This window comes from Nyctereutes procyonoides, unplaced genomic scaffold (genome assembly GCF_905146905.1).
Source record: "Nyctereutes procyonoides isolate TBG_1078 unplaced genomic scaffold, NYPRO_anot_genome, whole genome shotgun sequence".
In the NCBI taxonomy this organism is placed as follows: domain Eukaryota; kingdom Metazoa; phylum Chordata; class Mammalia; order Carnivora; family Canidae; genus Nyctereutes; species Nyctereutes procyonoides.
In genome coordinates this window covers 7495173-7520004 of record NW_026575020.1, presented here as the reverse complement: position 1 = coordinate 7520004, position 24832 = coordinate 7495173, and the positions used below count along the sequence as shown (strand labels likewise).

General features: G+C 56.1%; 1 protein-coding gene across 1 annotated transcript; it reads right to left on the bottom strand.

Annotated features, from left to right (window-relative positions):
* On the bottom strand, window positions 1-22349 carry NGFR (nerve growth factor receptor). The gene is given in 8 exon segments (XM_055330330.1): window positions 1-2323; window positions 2959-3119; window positions 4786-5038; window positions 8706-9045; window positions 9047-9066; window positions 12442-12583; window positions 19441-19735; window positions 22234-22349. Coding segments are annotated over 8 exon segments (1629 nt in total). The 3' UTR covers window positions 1-2021.
* Window positions 22350-24832: the final 2483 nt, after the last annotated feature.

Below are 24832 nucleotides of genomic sequence, written 5' to 3'. Positions count from 1 at the left end.
TCTCTTTGCACTGCTTTTCTTTCTTTGCTATTATAATGCTCATCATTTATGTTTTATGTGTAGGTTTTAGGAAGGCCCAAGAAATGATTACACAGGATGCAAGGGGGAGGTGACAGGGGGTCTGGAGCTCACAGCCCCCAGCTGGGGGGTTGCCAAAGGGTTTCATCTTGGCCCAGAGGGAGGCGGGAGGGGCCCCAGAACCAAACACATGCTAAAACCTACTTGCGGTACCCCAGCCCCTTCCGCACCTGCTGCGGAGGACAATAAATACACTCAGATTCTGTCCCACTCTCCAGGTTCCAGGTGCGCAGGGGAGGGGCCAGCAGGTGAGTTTCCTCCTCGCTGTCAGATCCATTAGATCGAGGTCATGGAAATGCCATTTACTTACAAGGCTCCCAGTTCCTTACACGGAGTTGGGAGAACCCTGGGCAAAGGGGAGGCAGTGGCTGTCACCACACACCCTGCTTGGGGCTGGGTTCGTTCATGCTAAATAGAGGGGCGCCACACTCATTCCAACGTCAAGCAAAACAGAACAGGCCAGGAGGGACTTCGTGAGACTTCACGGCCCCTTTCTGGCACCAAGCTAGGGAAGCAACAGTCCTCCGCGGGGTCCGCTACAGTTGGGAGGGGCGCCTCTGCGGGCCCGCAGACTCCCTCAGGTCCTTCTTGCCGCATTCCCACACTGGTCCGCTTCTCTCCACTGCAACCTCCGGAGTCCAGCCAAACCCGCGCTTGCAGGAAAAGGAAGGGGGGGGAGCATTCCTCCACGTGCAGGCCCTTGGACTCCAGACGCCAGCTCAAGCCTCAGCCGTCCTTGGCCCGCCAAACCAGGGGCGAGGGAAGAGGGCAAGCTGAGTTCAAATCCCTTCAGTGCTTCTCTGGCAGCTGCCCTGGGCAGGATCCGGTCCCAGCCCAAGAGAAAGAACTCGTGTAGAAAAGCAGATTTCTCATCGTGTGTGTGTGTGTGTGTGTGTGTGTGTGTGTGTGTCTGTTTGTTGCAGATCAGGGGTCCTTATTCCCTGACCCCACGGGCTGGCTCTAGGAGAAGATACTGTCTTGTGTTGGCTCTGGGTCTGTGCCGGGATGGAAGGCACCTGTAGGCTGGGCCACACCATGGATGCCACACTGATGTGCCTGAGCAGAACTGGCAAAGGGACCCCTTTCCACAAACCCTAAACCACGCTCAATCAAATCCATCACTGACCATGATGGATCAATGGACCAGGCCTTGGGTGAAGCATCCCCATCTCCATAGGAGTTGGACGGGGCCTGGAGATGCTAGAGGACAGGCTAGATTTGGCTTTGAGACATTTCCCAGAGGGTTGCCTGCCCCCCCAACCCCTGCTCCCTGCCCTCAAGCAAACCTGAGGCCTGCCCCCCCTAATTCAGAGAGTGGGGGGCCAGCCCACATATGTCTTCCCCATTGCTGGGTGGCTTTGGGCCAGTCACTCCCTCTCTCTGGGCCTGTCTATATGTAAAACAAGGGGGGGGGGAGGTGGATCAGAATCCCCTTCCAACTCTGATAAGCCTCTGATCATCTTCATTTTGGGCCAGAGAGGAGGAAGAGGGGGCTGAAGGAGGATGTAGGCCACAGTGATGGTCCCTCATTCCCCAGGTTCACAGTGTAGAGCCTGTGGCTCTGGTTTCCTCCGTCTCTCCCTTTGAGTCTCTGGGGCTTTGTCCTTGCCCCCAACACCAGCCTTGGTGTCAGCCCCCCAGACCTGACACCCGTGGAGGTGGGAGGGGCTGGCCCACCCAGCTGTGTGGGGAGAAGAGAGCAGAAGATTTGAGATGTGATGGTTGGGGGCAGGGTGGGAGAGGTGGCAGGGGCACTTCTGGTGCTGGAGAGAGTGATCAGAAGCGATGGGGCCACCCAGGAGCGGGGACAGGGCTGTGGTGTAGGGGCCCAGGGCTCCGTGGCCCTGCCCAGAGAAGCTCAGCTCTGACGCTGGCCCGTGGGGGCTGGCTGGAGCATCAGTCGTCGTCGGAATGTGGGGGCAGGGCAGGGGCTCTGGGGCAGCTCACACCGGAGACGTGGCCGTGGACTCACTACACAGGCTCTCCACGATGTCGGCTCGCTGGATGCGGCGCAGAGCAGCCAGGAGGGCGTCGAGCGTCGCGCTGTCCTGGGCGGCCCAGCTGGCAAGCAGGGCTCGGGCTGGGCAGGCCTCGTGGGTGAAGGAGTCTATGTGCTCAGGCTGGTAGCCCAGCTCACCTGCCAGGTGCCGCCAGGTGTCCCCCGCAGAGCCATTGAGCAGCTTCTCCACCTCCTCCCGCTTGGCTGGTGGCAGGCTGCTGTAGAGACCTCCGTCCCCCTTGAGGGCTGCCAAGAACCCAGGGGGAGTCAGGGGTGATCCTCCAGACCCCCTTTGCCCTACAGTGGGCCTGGGGGCCTGGGTAGGACCCAGGGAGGGCTGAAGCATCTCTCCTCCCAGTGTGGGGAACCCCTGAGGGCCTAGAGGCAGAGGGATTGCCCAGATGAGGTCCTGGATGGGGGGCAGGGCTGTGGAGGGGCCTGGGGGTGCTGACTCACATCCCCTATCACCCACAACTTCAACCCCATCCCCACCACCTAACCCCAGCCCTGCCTCTCCACAATCAGTCAAGAGAGCAGCCACAGGACTTAGGCCCAGACCACAGCAAGTGTCCTGGAGCTGGGCTCTGGGCTACTAATTAGGGTCCGTAATTAACTACTTGTTCCACAGAAGTCCAGGGCGGGAGGCTAATTGCAGCCACTTTGGGGAGTAATTAGCCCTAGGGGGGACAATTAGCTTGATGAGTCTGGATGCCCTGCTGGAAAGCCCTCTTCTACCCATTCGTTCCTCCTGCTTCTCCCCTCCTACACGACAGAGGCCCTCTCCCCTGTCAGCCAGCCCCTCTGGCAGTCCCCCCTACAGTCTAACCCTCATCATTCCTTTTCTCCCTACCTCAGTCCCCTGGCCCAGCCTCACTGCTCACCCTGGCCTGCGGCCGTCTGTGTGTGGGGCTGCTGGTCATGCAGGCTCTGGCTGTCCACAGAGATGCCACTGTCACTGTGGAGCTTTTCTCCCTCCGGCGGAGGCGTCTGGTTCACGGGCCGGCTGTTGGCTCCTTGCTTGTTCTGCTTGCAGCTGTTCCACCTGAAGCCAGAGGACAGGCCGGGTCTCAGAGGGCGCGAGGGGCCCTACTGGCCAGGTGCCCATGGGATCTGTGCTCTGGTGTGTGGGGGCTGGGGCGACGGGAGGTACCCCATCACAGCCCCCTACCGAGGTACCCACCGTTCTTCTTTCTCTCCGTATTGGCCCCGCCGCTGGCCTGTACTGAAAGCACCTCGAGGGCAGAAGGGCTCTCAGGCCTCCGTGACCGCTGCACACGCTCAATGTATGTTCACGGAATGAATGGTGCGTCAAATGATTTCCATTTTTCCCAATCTACCCTGCTAAACTACTCCCACATGTGTGCAGGGATATACACAAGGATTTCCTCTATTATTGGCAATAAGAAAAAAATGAAAACAAATCAAAGGTGCCTCAATAGAAGACTGTTCAAATAAATTAGCATCCATCCATATGCTGAGTGAGCGGTTACAAACTATCAGATAATCCATATGTCCCGAGGAAAGCTCTCCCAAGGGAGATTAAGTGAAAAAGTAAGTTCTAGAGTATGGATAGTGTGATCCCATTGATGCTTTAAAAAAAAATACCCTGTGTGTTTACACATAACTATAAAAAGTTTTATGTATATGTGTTTAGAAATGCACAGAAAATGGCTGGAAAGGATTCATTCCAAAAAGATTCTGATGAGAAGGGAGGTAGGATTTGGGGAGATAAAAGAGAGCTTTTACTTTTTGCTTTACAAAACGTTGGTCTTGTTTGCATTTACCCAAACAAGCATATATTACTTTGATGATATTCTTTTAAAGAATGGAAAATGCACTTAAACATTTAAAACACTTTCCAGGGGGCGCCTGGGTGGCTCAGTGATTGAGCGTCTGCCTTTAGATCAGGTTGTGATCCCGGGGTCCTGGGATGGAGTCCTGCATCAGGTTCCCCACAGGGCAACCTCTGCCTATGTCTCTGCCTCTCTCTGTGTGTCTCTCGTGAATAAACAAAAAAAAAATTCTTTTAAAAAATAAAACACTTTCCGGGGTGCCTGGGTGGTGCAGTCGGTGGAGCGTCTGACTCTTGATTTTGGCTCAGGTCATGATCTCAGGGTCGTGAGACTGAGCCCCGCATTGGGCTCCACACTCATCAGGGAGGCTGCCTGAGATTCTCTCTCTCTCTCCCTCCCCCTCTGCTCTTCCTCCAGCTCATGCTCATGCTCACGCCTGCACAAACTCTTTCAAATAAAGAAGTACAATCTTTAAAAAAAATAAAATAAAATAAAACACTTTCTAGAAGTTCTTGCACATCCTGAATTTCTGGATGTGAGTGCCACAACATCCCACATGTAACACGGGAAGGAAGAGACAGATGCATACATAGGTAACTGTGGATAAATGGGATTTAGGGGTTGAGGGCACAGGTGGCTGGTAAAGAAAGCTTGGTGTGCAGTTGGGGGTGGCGAGCTAGGGAGGGGCACAGCATGGGAGCGGGGTGGTGTTGGTGCCAGAGTAGGACAGGGACCATCCCCTTGCCTGCCTCCTGCTGACCTGCCACACCCTGGCATGGGGCAGCTGGTGGTGAGGATGAGCGTGGTTTGGGGCAGAATTTAAAGTGTGAATTTTCAGGTCACCGTCACAGTAAAGCCCTCCTTGGGAACAAAGACCCTGCTCTCTGTCCCCTGCCCCCCACCCCCACCTCTCACCTCTTGAAGGCAATGTAGGCCACTAAGCCCACAACCACGGCGGCCAGGATGGAGCAGTAGACAGGGATGAGGTTGTCAGCGGTGCCTCGGGTCACTACAGGCTGAGAGCTGCCCATCACTGTGGTCACCACATCTGCCATGGTGCTGGCTATGATTTCTTGATCTGGAGGTAGCTCTGGCTCCTCCGTGCTGGGGGCGGTGCTGTCCGAGTCCTCTGAGGGTGTGGACCGCGTAATCCAACGGCCAGGGATCTCTGTGGGAAGAAGCTATAGGAGTGAGGGCCTGCTCTCCAGCCCCCAGCCCTGCCCTTTCACTTCTGACCTGCTCCAGCACCTTCTTCTCCGGTCCCTGCCCCGCTCCAGGTGTGAGAGTGCCCAGCCGTTACACACGGGTGAGGGCTGGGATTGGGTGTATGTATCATGATGGTGGAGAAGAACAAGGGCCTGGGTCCTCTTCGGCGCTGTCACTGGCTTACTATGTGACCCTGGACCAGTCCCTTTGCCTCTCAAGACCTCAATTCCCCATCTACAGAATGGGGATGCTAGAGAGATGGTCTCTAAGCTCCCTTGGATCTGGGGTGCAGCTGTGATCCTAGGAAACTATTCTGCCTCCCTGGGTACCCAGAAGCCTGGCATGGAGGTAAACACACAAAGAAGAGAGAGTGGGCACCAGGGGACCTCTAGCAGGAATCACTCTGGGGAAATATTATAACTTCCCTCATCCCAGTTTGTCCCAATGGCCCCAGTCATCCTGGTCCTAGGGAAGGATGAGGGTACCCCGGTCTAGACAGAGAGCTACCTCCCTGCAAACTATCTCCCCAAGAAGTGGCATTCAGCCTCCCTTCTGGTTTGTGATGTCCTAGCTCTCAGCCTGGACAGAGTAGGGGGTGCCCAGCTGGCTGGCTTCCCTCAGCCAGTCTGTAGGTAGTTGTTAGCTTCTGCTTCCTGCCCCCTGTGGCCCCCCAAACCAAACCATCTGATTTTGCCACCCAGAGAAGACAGTGTTGGGTAGCCCAAACCCTCCCTGGCAGAAAGCAGACTGCTGGTGGGGAGAAGACCTACAAAGAAGGTACTGCCCGCTGCCTGGGCTGGGGAGAGGCAGGAGGGACTGTGCCTTGCCACCCACCTAGGCCCTTTCATCTCAGTGGGCACTGCCAGCCTCCCTAACAGGGGACCTGGCACCTCCTGGCACTAGTGGGTGGGAATTTCCATTCAGCCACCCAGCCAGGGGCAGTGCCAGGGGCTGTGGGCTCCAGATGACCTGGGGGTACCTGTCTGGGCGAAGTTGCCTACCCCATCTGTCCTCACTTCCCACGCCTGGGGCAGGGAAGGAAAGCAGACAGGACATGCCAATGGGGTGAAGGGGAGGCACTTTGCTCCCTAGCTCCGCCCCACCCCACCTCCAGTTTGCCCACCCAAGTGGAGTAGAAGCTGCCCACTGGTCTCTTGGGCCTTCTCAGCTTGAGATGAGGATGGTTCAAAGGCCCCCATTTTCAGCACCTTCTGAGGGGTTAGGCCCCCAGATGTGGATATGGAATCCATCTGGCTGGTGCTAGGGAGGGGACTGCCATCTGTTGTCCCATCTTCCCCTCCCCCAGCTCAGTCCTAGGGGTAGGGTGAGGAGTGGAGGAAACACAGCTCTGTCTTTTAGCAGCCCCAGGCAGGGTGTTGGACTTGAAGGGTCTTCTTCTCCTGCCCTGTGAGGGGTCTGGGCAAGCTGGTGGGGCAGTCTGCACCTGGAGGCTGAGATAGAGCTGGCTAGGGCGGCCCCCACCCCAGAGGCTGAAGGTATGTTAGGGAAGTTGGTGAATTAGGCCACCACAGAGATTCCAGAAATCTCAAAGGGGAAAGGTTGACAATGGGCGTTAAGGGACAGACCAGGCTGAAGACAGGGCTGTCTAGGGCACTTTCTCCTCATCTCTCCAATCCCCCCTGGGGTGAGGTTAGGAGGGGAGGGGCACAGCAGGATGAGATCCAGATGTGGCCATGTCCACCAGCATTCCAACCCCCTAAGCCCTTGGTGAGTCCTGACAGCCATTTCCGGAATGGGAGCTGTCAGACTTGCGTGTGGAAAGAGGGACCAGGTTACTCCTAAACCCAAATTTCACTGGGGTGAGGGGAGGAGGGGGGTATCCTTCTGCCCCAAGGCTGAGTGAGTCACCATGTTGACACCTGAAATGTATATGCAAGAAAGTACAATACCCTGGAAGGAGGAGGGGGGGGCAACCAAACCACCATCCAAGTCCATTTCCTGAAGTGTTCCCTCTATTCAGAGCTGCCATTTAACCCTTCAGAGGCTAGAGCGGAGAACAGAAGAGGAGATTAACACAGCTCTCGGGGTACCCTCTTCCTTCAGGATGGCTGGGAAAGTAGGGTGGTATCTGTGAGGAATCTGTGAACGCCTCAAAAGGCAGGGCCCACCCCTCCCCCACCACCACCTTTCTTTGCTCTAACCGCGCCCCAGACTAAGTCCCCCCCACTGGCTGGTCCAGACTTGCTCATGAACTGTGCTGCCCATCTGCCTCCTGCCAGCTGCTAAAACTCCCTCCCTGCTCTGCCCTGTGCCTGACGCCACTTGCCTGTCTCCTGGCCTAGGGCAATCGCCACTGGAACCACTAGGCTCTGGGCCCCACTCCTCTCCCCTGACCCCCAACCAGGAAGCTTCACACACACACACACATCCTGGCCTCAGCCCAGTTTACCCACCCTCCACCCTGAGCTCCCTGAGCCAGGGATCATGGGATGTGGAAGGAAGGCATGCTCCCCATGGCAAGCGATCTGTCTCCCCCATCTGATTGGTGAATGACTGAAGGCCTAGGCTGTGCTGCCTCCACCAGCATGGGGGAGCTCCTGGGAACCAAATGCTGGGGCAACTTCTACTTCATCAGACCGGGGCAAAGGTTGTCTCTTTCCTTCAAACTGAGGGGGCTCCCGAAGGAAGTATTGGTGCCTCAGAGTGAGGGCACCCTGCGGGATGGGTCCTGAAGGCAAGTAGCTATAACTAGGTGCCCAGCCCCAAGGTGATGGACCCAAGTAAAGGCACTGTCAACCTCTCCCTGCAATAGAAAAGCCTACTTGCCTCCCTGCAGACGGATGTCACCAACCAGAAAATAAAACAGTTCTGCTCTGGCTGGTCATCGGGCTTCCTCCCCCCATCCCAGGAACTGGGTGCACTCCTAGGGGCCCCAAGCCTGGCTAATGGGAGTGCACCCAGTTCCTACCCACCTGGGGCTGACAGCCCTCCATGTGCACCTGTCTCATCCTTGGGCTCCTGAGCCCTGGGCCTGCTGCTGCCCTTCTTCCTCTGTCCCCACCACCTCCTTAGAATTCCCTGAGTCCAACCTCATCTTGGCTAACCGGTAAGCACAACTGTTGACCCCTCCCCCAGATATCATAAGTTGATATCACAAGGGGGCCAGCTGCCTTGCCTAACCCACGACACCCCTGAAAACTGTATGACCAACGAGGAAACGAGGGTCCAGAGACAAGAGTGACCCCCCCCCCCAGTATCACTCAGATAGTGACAGGGCAAGTTCCATCCCAGGTCCCAGAGCTCCAAGGCACTGCGGACCTAGACACGGCCTCAGAGCCAAAGGGCCCCAACTCCTGAGAGTCCTCAAGCCCCTTTCTCCAGTCCAAGGAGCTCGCTCAAGGATCAGACATGTCCTGCACTGTGCCTGTCCGTGGTGGCCACCTGTGAGGTGCTGATCTGCGGCCCAGCCAATCCAGCTGGCAGCCACAGACGAAGAAAGGTCTGGAAACGGAGTTGGAGCGTGGTAGCTGCGGCCCCGCAGGAGGATGGGGGCTCTCCAAACACCCACGGGAGGGCACCCTGAGAGGGGTCCCTGGGGCCTGGGGTTTCCGGGAGGGTGGCGGGTGCAGGCTCAGAGGCACCCCCGCCGCCCCGCCCCGCGCGCTCACCCTCGCACTCGGCGTCGGCCCAGCGCGTGCACTCGCGCAGCTGGCGCTCGGTGTCCTCGCACACGGTGCAGGGCAGGCACGGGTCCACGTGGTTGGCCTCGTCGGAGTACGTGCCGTCGGGACACTCCTCGCACACGGTGTTTTGCCTGTCCTGGCACGAGAACACGAGCCCCGAGCCCGCCTCGCACACGCGGCACGCCTCGCAGCGGCCCGTCGTCTCGTCCTGGTAGTAGCCGTAGGCGCAGCGGCACACGGCGTCGTCCGCCTCCACGCACGGCGCCGACATGCTCTGCAGCCCCACGCACTCGGTGCACGGCTTGCACGGCTCGGTGGCGCTCACCCACGTCCGAGAAGGTCACGCCTGAGGGCAGATGGACAAGGGGGACGGGGGCAGTCGGGGAGAGGGGTGGTGTCTGTTCGCCCGCCCTCTGGGTACCGGGACGTCGGGCACCCTACTTGCCTCCTCTCTCGGGATCCCCAGGATCTCCCTGGCTCCAACCCAGGGGGAAGGACGAAGGGGGCCCCAGGCCTGGAAGCCCTGACGGTGAGGCTTCGCGCAGGGCTAACCCAGCTGGAGCCGCGTGCATTGCTCAGCAGAGTCCCTTAGCGAGTTCCCAGCCCTGTCCCCTTGTTCCCAGCATGATTAAGGAATAATCTGAGCGCGGTTCCCACCCGGCCCTCCCCGCGGGCCAGAGCTGGGCTGTGAACCCAACCCAGGCAGGGCGGGCCTTCACCAGGGAGCCTCCTCCCTCCTCTGCTGTCCTTCTTATCCTCTCCGCGGGTGGGGGCTCAGGTGTGGCCTTGACCAAGGCTAGACCGCAGAATGTCCCACCCATGGCGCTACCCCACGCCGCTTAAGGGCTTGGCTCTGGAGGGTGGGGATGGACTTCCCACGAGGCAACAGCAGGAGAGCCTGTATAGTCTTCTGCCCTTCCCAGTGGCACAAAGGGGAGATTTCCGAGCTCACTCTTGACTCATGCTCTCTTAAGGGATGTGAGGTCTAATCTAATAAGGGGAGGAACAGCCAAGGGATGCCAGGGTCCTCTCCTCCATGTGCAAGGCGGGGGAAGGCACAGAGCCAAATCTTCTTCATTCCTAGCCACCCAGTGCAGAACTCTGTGCCCGTCTGAAGCCAAGAGGATGAATTCTTGCTCCAACCGCAGAAAGAGCAGGATTTAGGAACCAGGGACCAGGGAAGGAGGGAGCAGAAGTAAAGACTAGGATCCCACTGGAGGGAAATTGAGGCCTGCCCTGGGTTCTGATCCTCTCAAAAGGAATCCAGAGGCCAGATGGAGCACCAAGTCGTTATCTTGGGGGGTGGGGGGTGTGTGGGGGAAGCAGATGTAAAGAAAGAAATGCAGAGAGAAATGAAAGGGGAAGCAACCAAGAGAGAAGAGAAGACAAGGCAGGGAAGGGCCTAGAAGGAGATCAGTTTCGAGTCAGTTCTGGTGGAAAAACAAACCCCTCTGTCTCTCCTCCCAGGGATGGGGCTGACCTGGACCCAAAACCCGCTTCTAGAACTTCTTAACTGTGTGACTTTGAGTGTTTTACTTAACCTCTTTGAGATTTTTTCTTTCTCTGTAAAATAGAGAATAATATCTCCATTCACAGGTTGTGGCGAGGAAGAAATGAAATTCTCCCATAAAGCACTAGACACCCTGCAGGGTTCCTAACAAAAGTTGAGCCTCTGGGGTGGACGATGGCAAGTCTGGTGAGCTTCGGTAGCAGGGATACGGTGTGCAGAAAGGACTTCCAAACCTAAACAGCCAAGGCAGGATATCCAGCATATACAAACAAGAGGATCCTATCTGGTTAGCATGTGGCAGGGGGGTGGGTTTAGTCACACCAGAGGGGGAGAGAGTGGGGAGGGGGGCGCTGCCCCTGGGAAAATATAGAAAATTAGTAAGAAATCTCCTCAGAGACAGTTTTAGGAGGTGGGAAAAATGTGGTCTTTTTTGGCAGAGAATGAAGGCAGGAGCTTAATGGGTTTCCTTATGGAAACGTTTTGAGGATAGAGGGAAAGTCCGCTGGGGTCTCCATCCCATAAAGTGAGCTTATAAAGGCAGCCTGTTAACGCAGCTGGAGGCAGGGGGAGGGGAACAGAGGGAGCAAATGGGAGGGAGGACTCCTGCCACCACCTCCTAGCTGGTCTCCAGCTCCTGTCTCCCTTTCTCTGGAGATGCTAGAGATGCCAGCCTCTCCTAGGCTCCTCTACCCCACCTCTTGCTTTGACAGAAGGAAGTAAGTTCCCATCCTGGGAGACTTAGGGTCCAGGGCGAAGAGGACCTGGGGAGGAGTCTAGGAAACAAGAGAGGCAAACTTGGGAGGTTCCAGCATAGCCAATGGTTGGCCAACCCTGCCCTAGGATGGAAACCCAGTTAGGCCAGGGCAGGCGGCCAGATGGCAAGGTGGCAAAGGCATTACAGGATGTCTAGCTTTCCCATCTAGGCCCAGGCATTTCTCTGCTACAGGATGGAGTTACAGGATCCACAGGCATGGAGAGAGGAAAACTGTGTTTGGGGACACCAAGGAGTTGGGGTTGCCTGGTAGATAGGCTGTGTGTGGGGGGTGATAGAGAGGAATCCACAGGTCAGACTAGGCAAATGGGTTCAGAGATCCCAGTTCCTGGGGCCCCTGGGTGGCTCAGTCAGTTAAAGCATCTGATTCTTGGTTTTGGCTCAGATAATGATCTTGGAGTCATGGGATCGAGCCCCACATTGGACTCTGTGCTCAGCCAGGAGTCTGCTTAGGATTCTCTCTCTCTGCCTCACCCCTCTACTCTTCTCCCCTGTATTCTCACCCTCTCTCTCTTTCTCAAATAAATAAATATATCTTAAAAACAAACAAAAGAGTTCCCAGTTCCTATACCTTGCTCCTGTCATGATTAAAGAAGAATCTGGTATGGTTCCCACCAGCCCTCCAGGTGCCTGGCGAGTGCCAGGTAGAAGGCAGGATGCAACTCTAGACAGGAAGGAAAGGTTTCTGGGCAGGAAAAGAGCACTGAGCCCCGGGGGTGCTGAGCACTGGGCTCAGTACACTGCCCAGTACTGAGGCTAGAGGCATCCAGGCTGGGTTAAAAGCACAAGAATTCAGACCCCAGACCCACCGTTCTTCTGAATCCCTTAGCAACAGCCCCGGAAGATAGGGTTCTCTCCCCTTCTGAAGATATCCCAGGCAAGACAGGCCACAGCAGCCCTCTCCCCTCCCACCTGGCACCACCCCACAGTGAGGACTGCCTCAGAGTGTTCCAGCCCCACTCCTGCTACCTCTGGAAAGCTCTGCTTCCTTGATCAGAGCTGGGGAACAGTTGACCACGCCTTCCCAGGATCCCCCAAGGTCAGTTTCCAGGGCAGCCAGGATTTGAATCTCCTCCCCTCCCCCCAGACGCACTGAGGGTAAGTAGCAGTCATTGATTTTATAGTGCAGATGATATTTTTAGCTGGTCTTAGCATCAGCTCCTCCTCCCTCCAGGCCACATTCTTCTACCAGGCCTCTCCACCTGGGGGCTGGGCAGGGGTACCCCCTGGGGATCCCTCATGGTGAGGTTCCCCTCCTTCCTCTGCATACTTCCCTCAGCCATGCTCAGCTTTCCTTCTCACCTCCTATACTGGGTCGGACCCATTCGGGTGCCCACAGAGAGGCGAGCTGGAGACCCTGCCAGGAGGCAGAGCCCTTGTCAGGCTTCTAGCGGGTTTGCACCTCCCCACCCCTCCCCAGACCACCACCCAGTACTCACTGTCCAGGCAGGGCTCACACACGGTCTGGTTGGCTCCGCAAGCCTGGGCCACCCCCTCACCCAGATTGCAGGCTTTGCAGCACTCGCCGCTGTGGGTATACAGGCCAGTGGGACATGCCTCCTTGGCACCTCCAAGGGACACCTGGGCGGAGGGGAGATCAGAAGGTCAGACTGGCAAGAGAAGAGAGAGGGGATATCTTCCAAGAGATCAAACACCCCCTCCTAAAGCCTTCTATTGGAACCACCTGGGTGGGGATGAGCTCACCACGGAGGCATTAGGCACATCAAAGTTGGCGGCAAAAAAAGGCAGTGGGGAACAGGGCGCCTCTGCAGGCTGCCTGGGTGTGAGGTCAGAGCCCTGGATGCTGACTTTCTACAGAGTTCATCTTGGGGTTATGGCAACTCCTGGAATCCTGAGGATACACCACATGGGGAAGACGGCCTGGGACCCAGCTGGGTCCTTTGGCCAGAACAGGTTCCAGCTCGCACAGGGCTGCCAGCTAAGGAGGCAACTGGAAGCTAAACTCTAGCCCAAATGCTGCTTCCCAAGCTGAACACCAGCAGGGCTCTGTCTACACAGAGGGAAGCTTTTTCTAACAAAGGCTAGCAGGCCCTCCTCTGGGTCCTTAATTCTACCATTCCACATATTAAATATTAAATGGGAAGTGTCTTGGGGTGCCTGGGTGGCTTGGTCGCTTGTGTATCTGCCTTCAGCTCAGGTCAGGGTCCCGGGGTCTTGGGATCACCCCTGCAGGATCCTGGGAGGGAGCCTGCTTCTCCCTCTCCCTCTGCCCCCACCCCTGCTCATGCTCTCTCTCGCTCGCTCTATCTAAAATAAATAAAAATCTTTAAAAAAAAAAAAAACGGAAGGTGTCTGTACTCAAAAACAGAAGGCAGAGGAGTGGGGTCTTGGGTTCGAATCCTGACTCTGAACTGGAGCTCTGACCTGCTCTGCTTTCCCTCTCTGAGTCTTCACCTCTCCTCATCCATGGACACAGAGACCACTCAGGGCCAGAGCAAAGAACCAGCCGATTGGCAAGAATCTGGCACCAAGCAGGGAAAAGGGATGCCTGTTAGTGATGATGAAAAAGCGGCTGCTCTCACCCCCAGCAGCCCTGCTCCACTAGGACTTGAATTCCAGCCACCAGTCTTCCCCTCTCCCTGCCCCCATGCAGCCAGTGGGAACAATGCTGGAACCAGGGGAAAGGGGAGTCAGATTCCTGCCACCGAGGCATCTTTGCTCTTTGCTCATGGATGGAACGATTTAGCACCAGATTCCCTGGGGGTGGAGGTGGGGGGAGGTGGGGGGGGCGAGTTCTGGCCGCTTGTTTTATGTTTCTATTCCTTAAAAAAAAAAAAATCTTCTAATAAAACTCCAAAGCTTGTTTCCCTGGCTTCAGACCATGCAGCTCCTATTTGATGCAAGAGGAAGTATGGGGTCATGGGACTAAAGGGGAGTGTTAAAGGTCATTTTGGACACTCTGCTTCCATGTTGGTAAAATCATAACCAAAAATACTCCCTTTCCCTCTAGTCCTTTAAAATCTCCTGAGGTCTAACCAGGGTTTGGCGGAAAGAAGGAGATGGACAGGTTGGATCAGTCTAGGAGGCAGCTTGTGGTCCTCAAGAGACCAGCAGGGAGGGGGCAGGCAGCATAACAGTGGGGTCCTTGGGTATTTGCCACCATCTCCTCCCAGGTGGTAGGAACACAGATCTGGGAACATCTGCAGACCAGAAGGCAAGACGGGGGCCGGGGCAGGGGCATGGTCCCAGATGCAGGCTTTCTGCTATGAGGGAGAGCGAGATTCCATAAGAGTCTGTTTCGATTTCTTTTCATCCTTGAGGGCTCATGCTTCAATGTCATTTCTTCAAGGAAGTGATCCTGTGACCCCCATGCCTCCCAGATCAGGAGGCTATATATATAAACATATTTATATATATGTAAAACACCCCAGATCTGCTGCCCATATATACCCAACATGTATATTTATGAAATTTAAGAACATGAAAATACAATATGACCTCAATTTACTAGAACTCCAGGCTGGGGAGTGGCACAGGGGACAGGGGGAGACTTTCTGAATAGCTGAATTTCCCAGGAGTTGAGGATTTGCTGCTCTGATCACCTAACTGTGGCTGCACCCTTCTGATTCCAGAACATACCTTCATGGTTTCCCCATGACTCAGGGACTCAGTATTTACACCAGTGATCATACTGGGCTGCAGTGCAGTGAAGCCCTGTGTTCTTTATCCCAAATTACCACACTTTTGTCTCTGAGTTCTTCTGTCAGCCTTTTTTTTTTTTAAGTGTTTCTGTCTCCCTCCTTCCTGTCAAGATATGAGTTGTCAGTTTTCACTGCTACCAAGGCGTGATCTGAGCAGCCCCTCCCCTCCCATCCTAAATTATTACATCAAATTTAATCTACAGAAACTATGTCGTTAGCCTGGGTGGGAAGATGTCAAATGTGATTGTAGGTAGGATCTGAACCAGGAGGAGGCAATTCTCTGAGTAAAAAGCATGAGCTATACTGTCTTCCTCCATTACTCTGAATCCTGGCTCATAGCTTAGGGCTGGGTGATCTGGGACAGGCTGGAATTTCTCTGCACCTCAGTCTCTTCATCTTTAGGCAATGGTGACAATACCTGCCCTGTGGGATTGCTGTAGGCATCAAATAAAGAAGGTGTTTATACACTTCGGGATCCCTCTTTTTTCTTTCCCAAGGTCTTTCTTGCCTCTTTTGTGGCTTTTTGGCTAGGTTCCAGTTGCTGGAGGTTAGCAGAAAGCTGAGGGGGTCTGTCCATGGCACTTGAGTGGTCTGTGCATGTCCCTCTCCCTCAAAGCCTGCTCTGCTCCCCCCTCTCACCCCCTTCCCCCGTGGTCCTCTCTCTTCTCCCAAGTCTTGCATTTGGACTCCAGGCCACATAATTAGTAACCATGTGTTTCCTGTGCTTGTTTTATGTGTCCTATTTCTAAACACCCCAGATCTGCCACCTAACAGTCTGCTACTTTGGGGCAATTCTCAGGCTCTCTAAGCATGCATTTTTTCCCACCTAAAGCATTGGGTTGATAATATTTACTGCTCAGGGTTACCCTGAAAATTGCATGAAATAATTGATGCAAGTCTGTCCAGCATATAGTAGGAGTTCAATAAATGTTAGTTATCGAAGAAGTGTTTGGTCTCAGGCTGAGCTACGGAGCCTAGGCGGGAGGCAGTGTGAGGGGAGAGTTGCAGTCATGCCCAAAGAGGAAACCACGTAAGAGGAAGGAGCAGGATAGGCATGAAGAAAGATCCACCAGAAAGACTCTGAAGAGGGCCAAAGGAGAATGGAAATTGCTTTCCCTGTAGTTAACTAATTAATTAACAATTAGTTACTAGTTAACAACTATTTACCCAGATTGAACTAAGAGTTTTCCATGAGACATGGTCCATGACCCCCGTGGGAAGTCCCATAAGGAAGAGGAGACATCATTCCACACAGCTACTCCAGAAGCCAAGATGCTGAGGGATGCCATCACCTCCTCTCTGACAACTGGGAAACTGAGGCTCACAGAAGCAATTCTGCTAAGTGGCTCGAAGCCTGGACTCTGTCACATCCTGTTGGTCCAGGGTGGGGGCAATCTTGGGAGCAAGGAGGGATGACACAGATTCAGGCTTATTGCCTCAAAATGATCAGCTTGCCAAGTGATAAACCAATGTGCCTGAAATTAACATTTGTTACAACCTATTCATTTCCAATTCGATGGAATGACTTCATCCCGTTTTTGAGAATGTTTGCAATCTTTTTGCCACTTTGAGGCTTTCAAAAAACTAAGATGAAATCACCTTTAGGTGAACTTTTAAAAACCTTAAAATTGTTTCAAAATTGGACAAAATGGAAAACACACCAAAATAGTTGAGAGAATTTGAAACCATATGAATGCTTCAGTGTGATGAGCCCTAATCATTCACAACAGTTTCAGCAAAGGGGGTCCTTAGGTGAATGGAGCCAGTAGCCACAACCATGGGGCGGGAGAGTTTTCAAATTTGTGGAGGGTCTTTTGAGGTCAATGCCAATCCGGGGAGACACTGGCATATGCGCTCCACTTCTTTAGATAGCAGTTGAATTTGGGGTAGGAGATGAGTTAATTACCCAAGGACGGCTGCATGAAGATTTTGATAAGGGCCTGGGGACTATAAGTGGAGGGAAGGGGCTCAGTTCCAAATTTGTGGCTCCAGTGACACAGGACACAGATCTAATAGTCAGGGCTAGTGATGGTTAAGGGCCTCGTGTCCCTCCGCGGTTTAGGAGGCTGGGGGTGGTCAGGAGTGGGGGGGGGGGTGCTGCTGAGCCTGGCACACCGCGGACAGAGTAAACTCCAAGCCAAGCATTCTGCGTTCCAACAAGGGCCCCACCACGTACGGACTGGGGGGCTCATGCCCGAAAAGTCTGGGAGGTTGGACTCCCTCAACTGTAAAATAGGAATAACTAGATTTACTCTGCGGGGATCTTATAAGGATTAAATGACACAAGAGAAATGACCCAGGGCAGCGCGTGGCACATAGTAGGCACTCGGCCAATTTTATTATTCCCACCTCCCCACTCCGCACCCCTTCCCCACCTCCTCCCCGGGGGAAGAATCTAGGCGCGTGAATGGGCCCCGGCTGGTACAGGGAGGTGGGGACCCCTTCCATCCCGGAGCCGCCTCCCCCGCCCGACAGCTCCTGTCCTCCCATTTGCTGCCCTCGTTGCATCCCTATTAGGCGCATTAGCCAGCCCGGCGGCTCCGGTTACAGACGTCTGAATGACAAAGTGCCTCCATTACCGGCGCGGCCCGCCAGCGGAGCCGCCGGGACGCGCTCTGGTTTCAGCACTATCGCCGCGGCGCAGGAAGCAGCTCGGACCGCCGCGGTGCGCAGCGCCAGCCCGCAGACAGCAGCCCCGCGCGCGGCGGAGGCGAGAGCCGCAGGGGCTGCGCGCGGCCCTGCGCGAGGCCACCCCCGAGACCCCAGGACCTCTGCGCCCGGCTGCCTTCTTTCCCCGCCTCTTCTCTACCGCGGTGTGGGGGGGGACACTCTCCCCAGCCCGGTCCCGAGCCCACGCCCGCGCCGCACGAGTCCCACCTGCCCGGTTAAGAAGCACCGCCACCCCGCCGCCTTAGTCAGCAAACGCGCCTGAAGTCTCTCCCAAATCTCCGGAGAAGCCACAGGTACCGACAGCCCCCCCGGGGGTCAAGCTTCGAGGACGGGACCGGCGCCCGGGAGACGGTCTCCGCCCACCCCAGCCCCCACATTCCACCGCCCGCCTGACTCTGGGGATGGTGTCAAGCCCCACCGCGGAGAAACGCGGCCCTTGCACCCCGCTGGGGCGTCGGGCTGCCCCCCGCCCCCCTGCGAGGTGTGGGGAGTACCCCGCAGGGAAGCAGGTGCGGGACGGCCTGGCTAGCGCTCTGGTTTGACTTGCTTGTGAGATCTTGGCCAAGTCGTTTAAACTTTCAGAGCCTCAGTCTTCCCTCCTGTAAGATGGGGGCTTGGGGTGCAACGCTCAGATGAGAAATGAAGATGGCAGGGAGAGTGAGGCCACCTCTTCCGTTGCCAAGCTCCGTGGGGCGTTCCGTGCCTGGGCCCACACAGGTCACATCTCCTGAGTGTCTTGGGACTACTGCACGGACTTAGATGCTGGAGAGGACCCGCAGTCCTCCGCGCAGTCGGAATCCGCGGCGTCCGAGCGCCTCCGTCCCGGCGGGTGCCCAGCGGCCTCCCCCGAGAGCAGGGCGGGGCGCGGACGCAGTCCCCACCAGCCCCGGCGCTGGAGCCCAGCGAACTGCGGGCGCGGCGCTCCCGCCGCTGAACTTACCGCCGGGTCGGGGCCGGCGCGCGACGCGCAGCCCGGGTCGCGCCCGCCGCAGCCGAGGGCACAACGCTCGCCTCTCAGCGCCCCCTGCGGGCCGCCTGGGCTGCCGCGACCCCGGGCCGCGCGCCGCCGGGACCTTCCCAGCCTCGCGAGTCCCGGCGCTCTGCACCCTGAGACTCGGCTGCGGCCAGACGCGGTCGCACGACGCCCGCTCCAGCCCTTCCGGTCCCTGGCGCTGCTTCCCACAGCGAGCAGCAGCGGCCGGAGGAGCCCGCGGGCGGCGGGGGAAGCGGGCAGCGGGTCCGCCCCGGCGAAGTGGGCGCTCCCTTCCCGGCCTCGGTCCCGAGCTGCAGTTCCCAGACTGGGCGAGGCCGCGAGAAAGGGCGCGCGACAGGCGCGGGAAGCGTCGGTGCCTCCGCTCGGTCCACTCGTCCCGCTGTCCCTCGGCGGGCAGGCGGGTCCCCGGGCACTTCGGGGTCCGCGCGCCCTCCTCCGTCCTCTTTCATTTTGCTGGCATCTCTCTCTCTCCCTCGCTGTCGTCCTTTTTCTGCCCTCCCCAACCCACTTCTCTCTCCAGCGACCCCCGCTCCCTGGAGCTCTCCCTCCCGCGCCCCTCCCCCCCATTGTCTGGCTGGCCCTCATTGTCCGATGCCCGGTCCCCTCTGCCTCTGGTCCCTCCGACCTCCCCCATTGTTCTATCTCCTGGTCCCCGGTACCCCGCCCCAGCCTCACTCGCCCCTCTTATCTGTAATCCCCATCCCATTCCTCTTCCTTTCAGCCTGGGTTCCGTCCCACGACCCTCCAGAGATCAAGATGTTTTGGGGAAAAGTCGCCTCGAGAGCCCAGCATCCAAACGCCTTCTTCAGAAGACCCAGGCATCTGAGAGACCCCCTCTCAGCTCCTCCATGCGCACCCTCCGCGGTGCCTGAGGACCCGCATCCGTGCACCCCTCTCTCCCGCGTCCCTGCCCTTGGTCTCGGGGTCGCCCCTGCGCTCCGAGAACCCTAGACGCTCCTCCGTGGATCCTGGCAGCGGAGCTCCTCTCCCGCCATCCACCCCCAGCATCTGGGACCCCGACGCTCTGCTCTGTTTTCCCTCGGGGAAAACCTGAACCCTTTGGGGTTCCAGTCCAGGAACAGGGCGCGGGCTGCCCTCCGGCCAGCACTCACCCCCAGGAGCAGCAGCAGCAGCAGCAGCAGCAGGCGCGGCCCGTCCATGGCGCAGCCGGCGGCACCTGCCCCCACCGCCCGCCTCCGGTGGCAGCGCTCCGCTTCCAGTGGAGTCCGCTCCGCGGACGGGTAGGGCTGCGCTGCGCTGCGCTCCAGCGCCCGCCCCCCAGAGCTCGCCGAGGCTCCGCTGGCTCTGGCCGAGGGCGGGAGGGGCTGGGAGAAGCCAGTGCGGCGGCCCCGCCTCCTCCCCGCCCAGTCCGCCCACCCCCGGAACCGCGCCCGCCCGCCCCGCAGCCTCCAGGAGGGGAGAGGAGGGGAAGGGAGGGCTTGCGGGGAGCTGCGAGCCCGCGCTCCCCGCCGCCGCTTCTCCGCGCCCCGGCCCTTGGAGCCTCTCCCGACTCCGCCCCGGTACCCAGTGCCCGGGCTGCGCTAGTGCGCGTCGCTCCCGGATGCTGTGGGCTCGGGGACCAGGGCATCCCCTCTGCGGCTCCCGTTCCTCTCGGCTGCAGCCCCCCCGCAGGGTTCACTCACTTACCCATCTGCCTCCGCCTCCAGCTTCAACCTTTTTCGCAGTTATCAGCAGGAATGTCCACTGCCCGCCCCGCCCTTCATCCCTGGTCCATCCCCGACTCTTCGCTCTCCCAGTGCAAAGGCCCAGGGGAAGAGGAGGGGAGAAGTAGCAGGTGGCCTGACCCCGAGAATTTGCAGAAGCGACTTTAAAGTGGAGTCCATCCTGATATTATTTGAATTCCCAAAAGATGGGTTTGAATGGGGGTAACAGGTGTGCACATAAGAAGCAGGAATACACACACTCTCAAGCTTACATGTATTTGTGCTTATGTGCTACCTGTGTTCACACCACCCTTGTGCACTCATGTAAATCTGTGTGCTCTACACATCACCTACATACTCATGCGCATATGCACACTCATTGCACATGTGGTCATAACATTCAAACACACACATTCACATGCACATGTGCAGTCACCTCACATGTACAGTCTCTCACACAAGTGCACACACATTCATGAACACACATGTCCATACCCAAACACAGGTATATCCTCAACAATATAGCCTTTACTAGACTGTGAGTATTTCCATTGGTTTAGGAGCTCCCTGCAGGCAGGGACTGTGATTTCTTCTCTGAATGCCTGGCACACAGTAGGTGTTCAATAAAGGTCTGTAGAAGGGGATAAAAGGAAACGTGGTTGGATGGACTCACATCCATGTACCGTGTCCTATGTAAGCATCCCCCAGGACCACACGCACCATGCTCTAGAAACCATAGCAGGTCCCAATCACAGGCCCTTGGCCACCCAGGGAGAGTACCACCAGTCTTTTGGTGGGAAGCACCCCACCTCAATGCCTACTCCCTGACTGTCCCTATCTTTTCCTGATCCCCCGGCAAGGAGGCCAAGGAACAGAGAGCCTACAAGTCTACAAAGGGCAAGTCTACAAAGCCCATTCCCACACCCTGATCTTGGCCTTGTGTGGACCTCAGTTCTGACTTAGAAAAAAATAATACTGCCCTCCCACGTTACAGGAAGAGGGGGAAGATCAAGTGCACTTGTGAACTGGGCATCTAAGCAGTTGGTAGGTGATTCCCCTGGATCAGCTGAAACGAATTTATTCATTCATGGCAGCGGGGAGGGCTGTGTGTGTGTGTGTGTGTGTGTGTGTGTGTGTGTGGAATCTGCCCTGTGAATGTCTTTCCTGTGTATCCAACAAAGTCCACAGGACAGCCTCAGAAAAAGCAGGTGCACATCACCCTGTCCTTGAGCATGAGTGTGGATGATCCACACCTCCAAGGCCAGGCAGCTAGCCCTTCTTCAGAAATCCCTGAGGAATACCTCTGCCAGACAGGGCCCATCTCTAAACTGTCTCCTCCAGCAGCTTTTACAGCCCTGCCCCTCCTCTCCACTGCATTCATGGAAGGCAAGAAGGACCAACGTTACTACTAACAGCAGCAGCAGCATTGAGCTGCTTACTACCAAGGGTATCGACAGTGTGACATTAATTTAAATACTCCTGTTATTAATTTATGATCCCGGTTACTATTATTGCCAAGGTTATCCATCTCAACACGATTTAATATGACCCACACTACCATGGCTGGGCCTGGGTTATTAATAATTTCCATGGTCTTGATCATTTAAGCCTTACTCGAACAATTACAAACAGCAATTGTTACTATTATTAGAAGTATTTCTATGATTAAGCCCGAGCGCAAGACCACGATGTAATGCTGAGAGCTGGCAGGGAGAGCGACTGCAAAGTGCTGGGGGAGAGAGCACTGGACGGAGAGTCAAAGAGGCCTGGCTGTAAGTGCCCATAACACTCTCTCTGCCTGCACCACTCACCCCCTCGTGTTTTACGTGGGTTATGTCATTGCTCTCAGACTCAAGTGTCCTCATCTCTCACGTGGGAATCTCTTTAGAAAGATCTTGAATGAGCACGGTGAAGAACAAATGGGGTAAAATAGTGTTCATCCCGAGGAGAGACTTGATCTCTTTGTACTCATTCGGCGCATTTTCATTGAGCACCTCCTGTGTGCCATACCCTGTTGGAGGTGCTAGCTACAGCAGTGAATGGCCCTCGTTGAGCTGATGTTCCAGAGTGCTAGTTATTTGATGCAAAGTATTCTTCTGTAACGTGACACCTTGGCAGGACCATGCTATAGATAGCGTGGCTGTGATCAGGATGTTCCTTTGCTGGGACCATCACCATCACCACGACTGTCACCATCACAGTCACCTCTACCAAAGCCATCACCACTATGACCATCATCACCATGACACTGGCATCACTACCAGAACCACCACAGCCACCACCGCCATCGCTACCGCACCCACAATCCTTCCCATCGCTACTGTGACCGCCACACGATTGTCCCCACCGATCGCCATCATCACCACAACTGCCAGGCTACAGCCACCACCACCACCCTGCCATCCTGCATCTGCAGCCACCACCCAGCAGGGATTCCCGTTCCTAATGAGTGCAGCATACTTGGGTCTGTCCCTCTGCCTTGGAACAATACTAGAGGCTCTATATAACCACTGTCTGCTTCAGCCTAACTCCCTAATGGTTGTGACTCCTGACCCCAAACACAAATGTCTTTCAAAAATTTCTCCCTTGACCTGGCCCTCTGTCTCCAACCCTCGGCACTTCCAGCCATAGCTATTGGTTGGGGCACAGGGGGCAGGTTCTTAAGAGCTGACCAGCAAGTGAGATCAGACCGGCAATGCCAAGGAGGTAGCTGTTTTCACTGGAGGGTCCCCCAGAACCATGTTACATAATAGCTACATGTAAAGAGGGCCCTGCCCCGACCACACACACACCAAGGCTTCCTGGACCTAACAGTGACCCTAAAAAAGTGAGAGTGTGGAGCAATGCAATTCTTCATGGAGCTGGGAGGGGCAGTGGTGGTCAAATTGCATCCTCAGATGTCAAAATGAGAGGGGTCTGACCCTCCGCCCTGCACCCTGCCACCCCTCCATCACCTTGCCTCTTCGGGAAGGCAAGCTCCTAACACACACGCCCTGTCCTCCCTCCCCTGTCCTCCCATCCCATTGAGACCCCTCACCTCAAGTCCACAGAACATTGTTCACAGCCCCCTGTGCCCATCCCCAGCAGTCACTGGGGAGCCAGCCTGCCGCCCCAACCAGACAATAACTTACATCTATTGAGATGTCCTCTGGGTGGGGAAGTCCACACATTATCTCCTTTAATCCTCACTGTCTTCCCATGAAGGAGATGCTGGGATTGCCATTTTACAAATAAGAGACTGAGGCTTAAAAAAAAAAAGAGAGAGAGACTGAGGCTTGAGGAGGTTAAGCCACTGGCCCAAGGACCTCCTAAAAGGAAGCAGGGGTACGATAAGTGACCAGTGTAAGGCACAAGGCCCTCCACGCCCCATTGTTAACTCTCATGTCTGGGTCACTCCCTCCCTCCATCCCTGCCCCTCCATCCCAGTTCTCACCTGGAATTAGGGAGATAGAACCCATTCAAGCACCCCCGGACATGCATTCATAGAATCTGGGCTTGGGTTCCAGGTAGGTTGGGTGGAGGCAAGCCAGGGGATGATCTTTTTCTTCTGATCCAAGGCATGATTTTCAAGCTCACTCAGTGAGCACTCTGTTCCTGCTTCGGGGAAATCACCTCTCCTATCTCCCAGTTCCAAAGCCCAACCAGAGAAGGGGTGAAGGGAGATGGGCAAGAAGACAACAATTTCTCAGGGGGAGGAGAGGAAGGAGGAGGTTCCCGGGCCTCCCCCAGCTGTATCCCATCTGCCCTGGGCAGGCGGCCAGGCAAGGTAAGTGAAACCCGCTGCCCCCCATTAGGAGCTGGCTCGGTGGCTTTGAAGCGTGATGCAGTGATTACCTCTGAGCTGCCTCCTGAGCTGCAAGGGGTCCTGACCAATGAGGGGGCAGGGTGGGGCCCTGGAACTGGTCTGGGTCAGTGCAGTTTTACCGTGGAGCTGCATCAGTGGTGCAAGGGGTAAGAGAAATTAGCCAATTTTGGAGCCCTGTTAGATTAACTGGAGCATCAAAGTGGGCCGGTCCACGGTGCCCTCCCTCACCATCCGCCCCAGCCTCAGAGGCCTACACTCCCTTCCTGCCTTCATACCACACTGCGAGGGCCCCCACCTTACCCACGTTGGTCAGCTGCTCCCACCCCCACCCCTCAGTCCTTGCATGGGTTCCTTGACAGTTGTCTTCTCTCTTCCATTGATGTAATTTCTCCCTCTGAATTGGTCAAGGCTTCTATCTTCCCATCTGCCCTGTTCTGCACCCATATCTCTTGTCAAGGGATCACAAGATCTGATCAATTCAGACATAAGGTGGTAGGGACTTTAAAAAAAAAAAAAAGGTGGTAGGGACTTAATTTCCCCAGGCTTTCTGTCTTGTAGAAAAGGTGTCCAGAGAGGGCAATGCTATACCTGAGTGCTTGTGTGGAATGTTCCTGGCCTTGTGGTAGGGCACAGGGGGGGAGATTCTGGGAACCCCATACCTTAGGGAGGAAGTCTTTTTTGCTAACTCCAGGGCCCAACCTCCCTGGCCTTTGGTCCCAGTTTCTGTCTTCTTCTCCACATCACCCACTCCCCTGCATGTGGCCGATCTCCAGAAAGCTCCTCCTGACTCTCAACTTTGCTTCTAGACAGCCCTTCAGGATCGCAGAGCTGCCCTGCAGTTCTGAAGGACTAAGTCATATTTCTCATTTCTCATCCTGCATCCAAAGACAGCCAAGACATTTTAAAGAAAGACTGAGGAGGCTTACACCATGGCTGGAGCGGGTGAAGCCAGCAAGGTGGGAAGGTAAGAGGAGGGGGCATCGGAAGACCCAAGTACCAGTCTTGTGAGCTGGAGTCAATGCCCTCCTGTGCCCC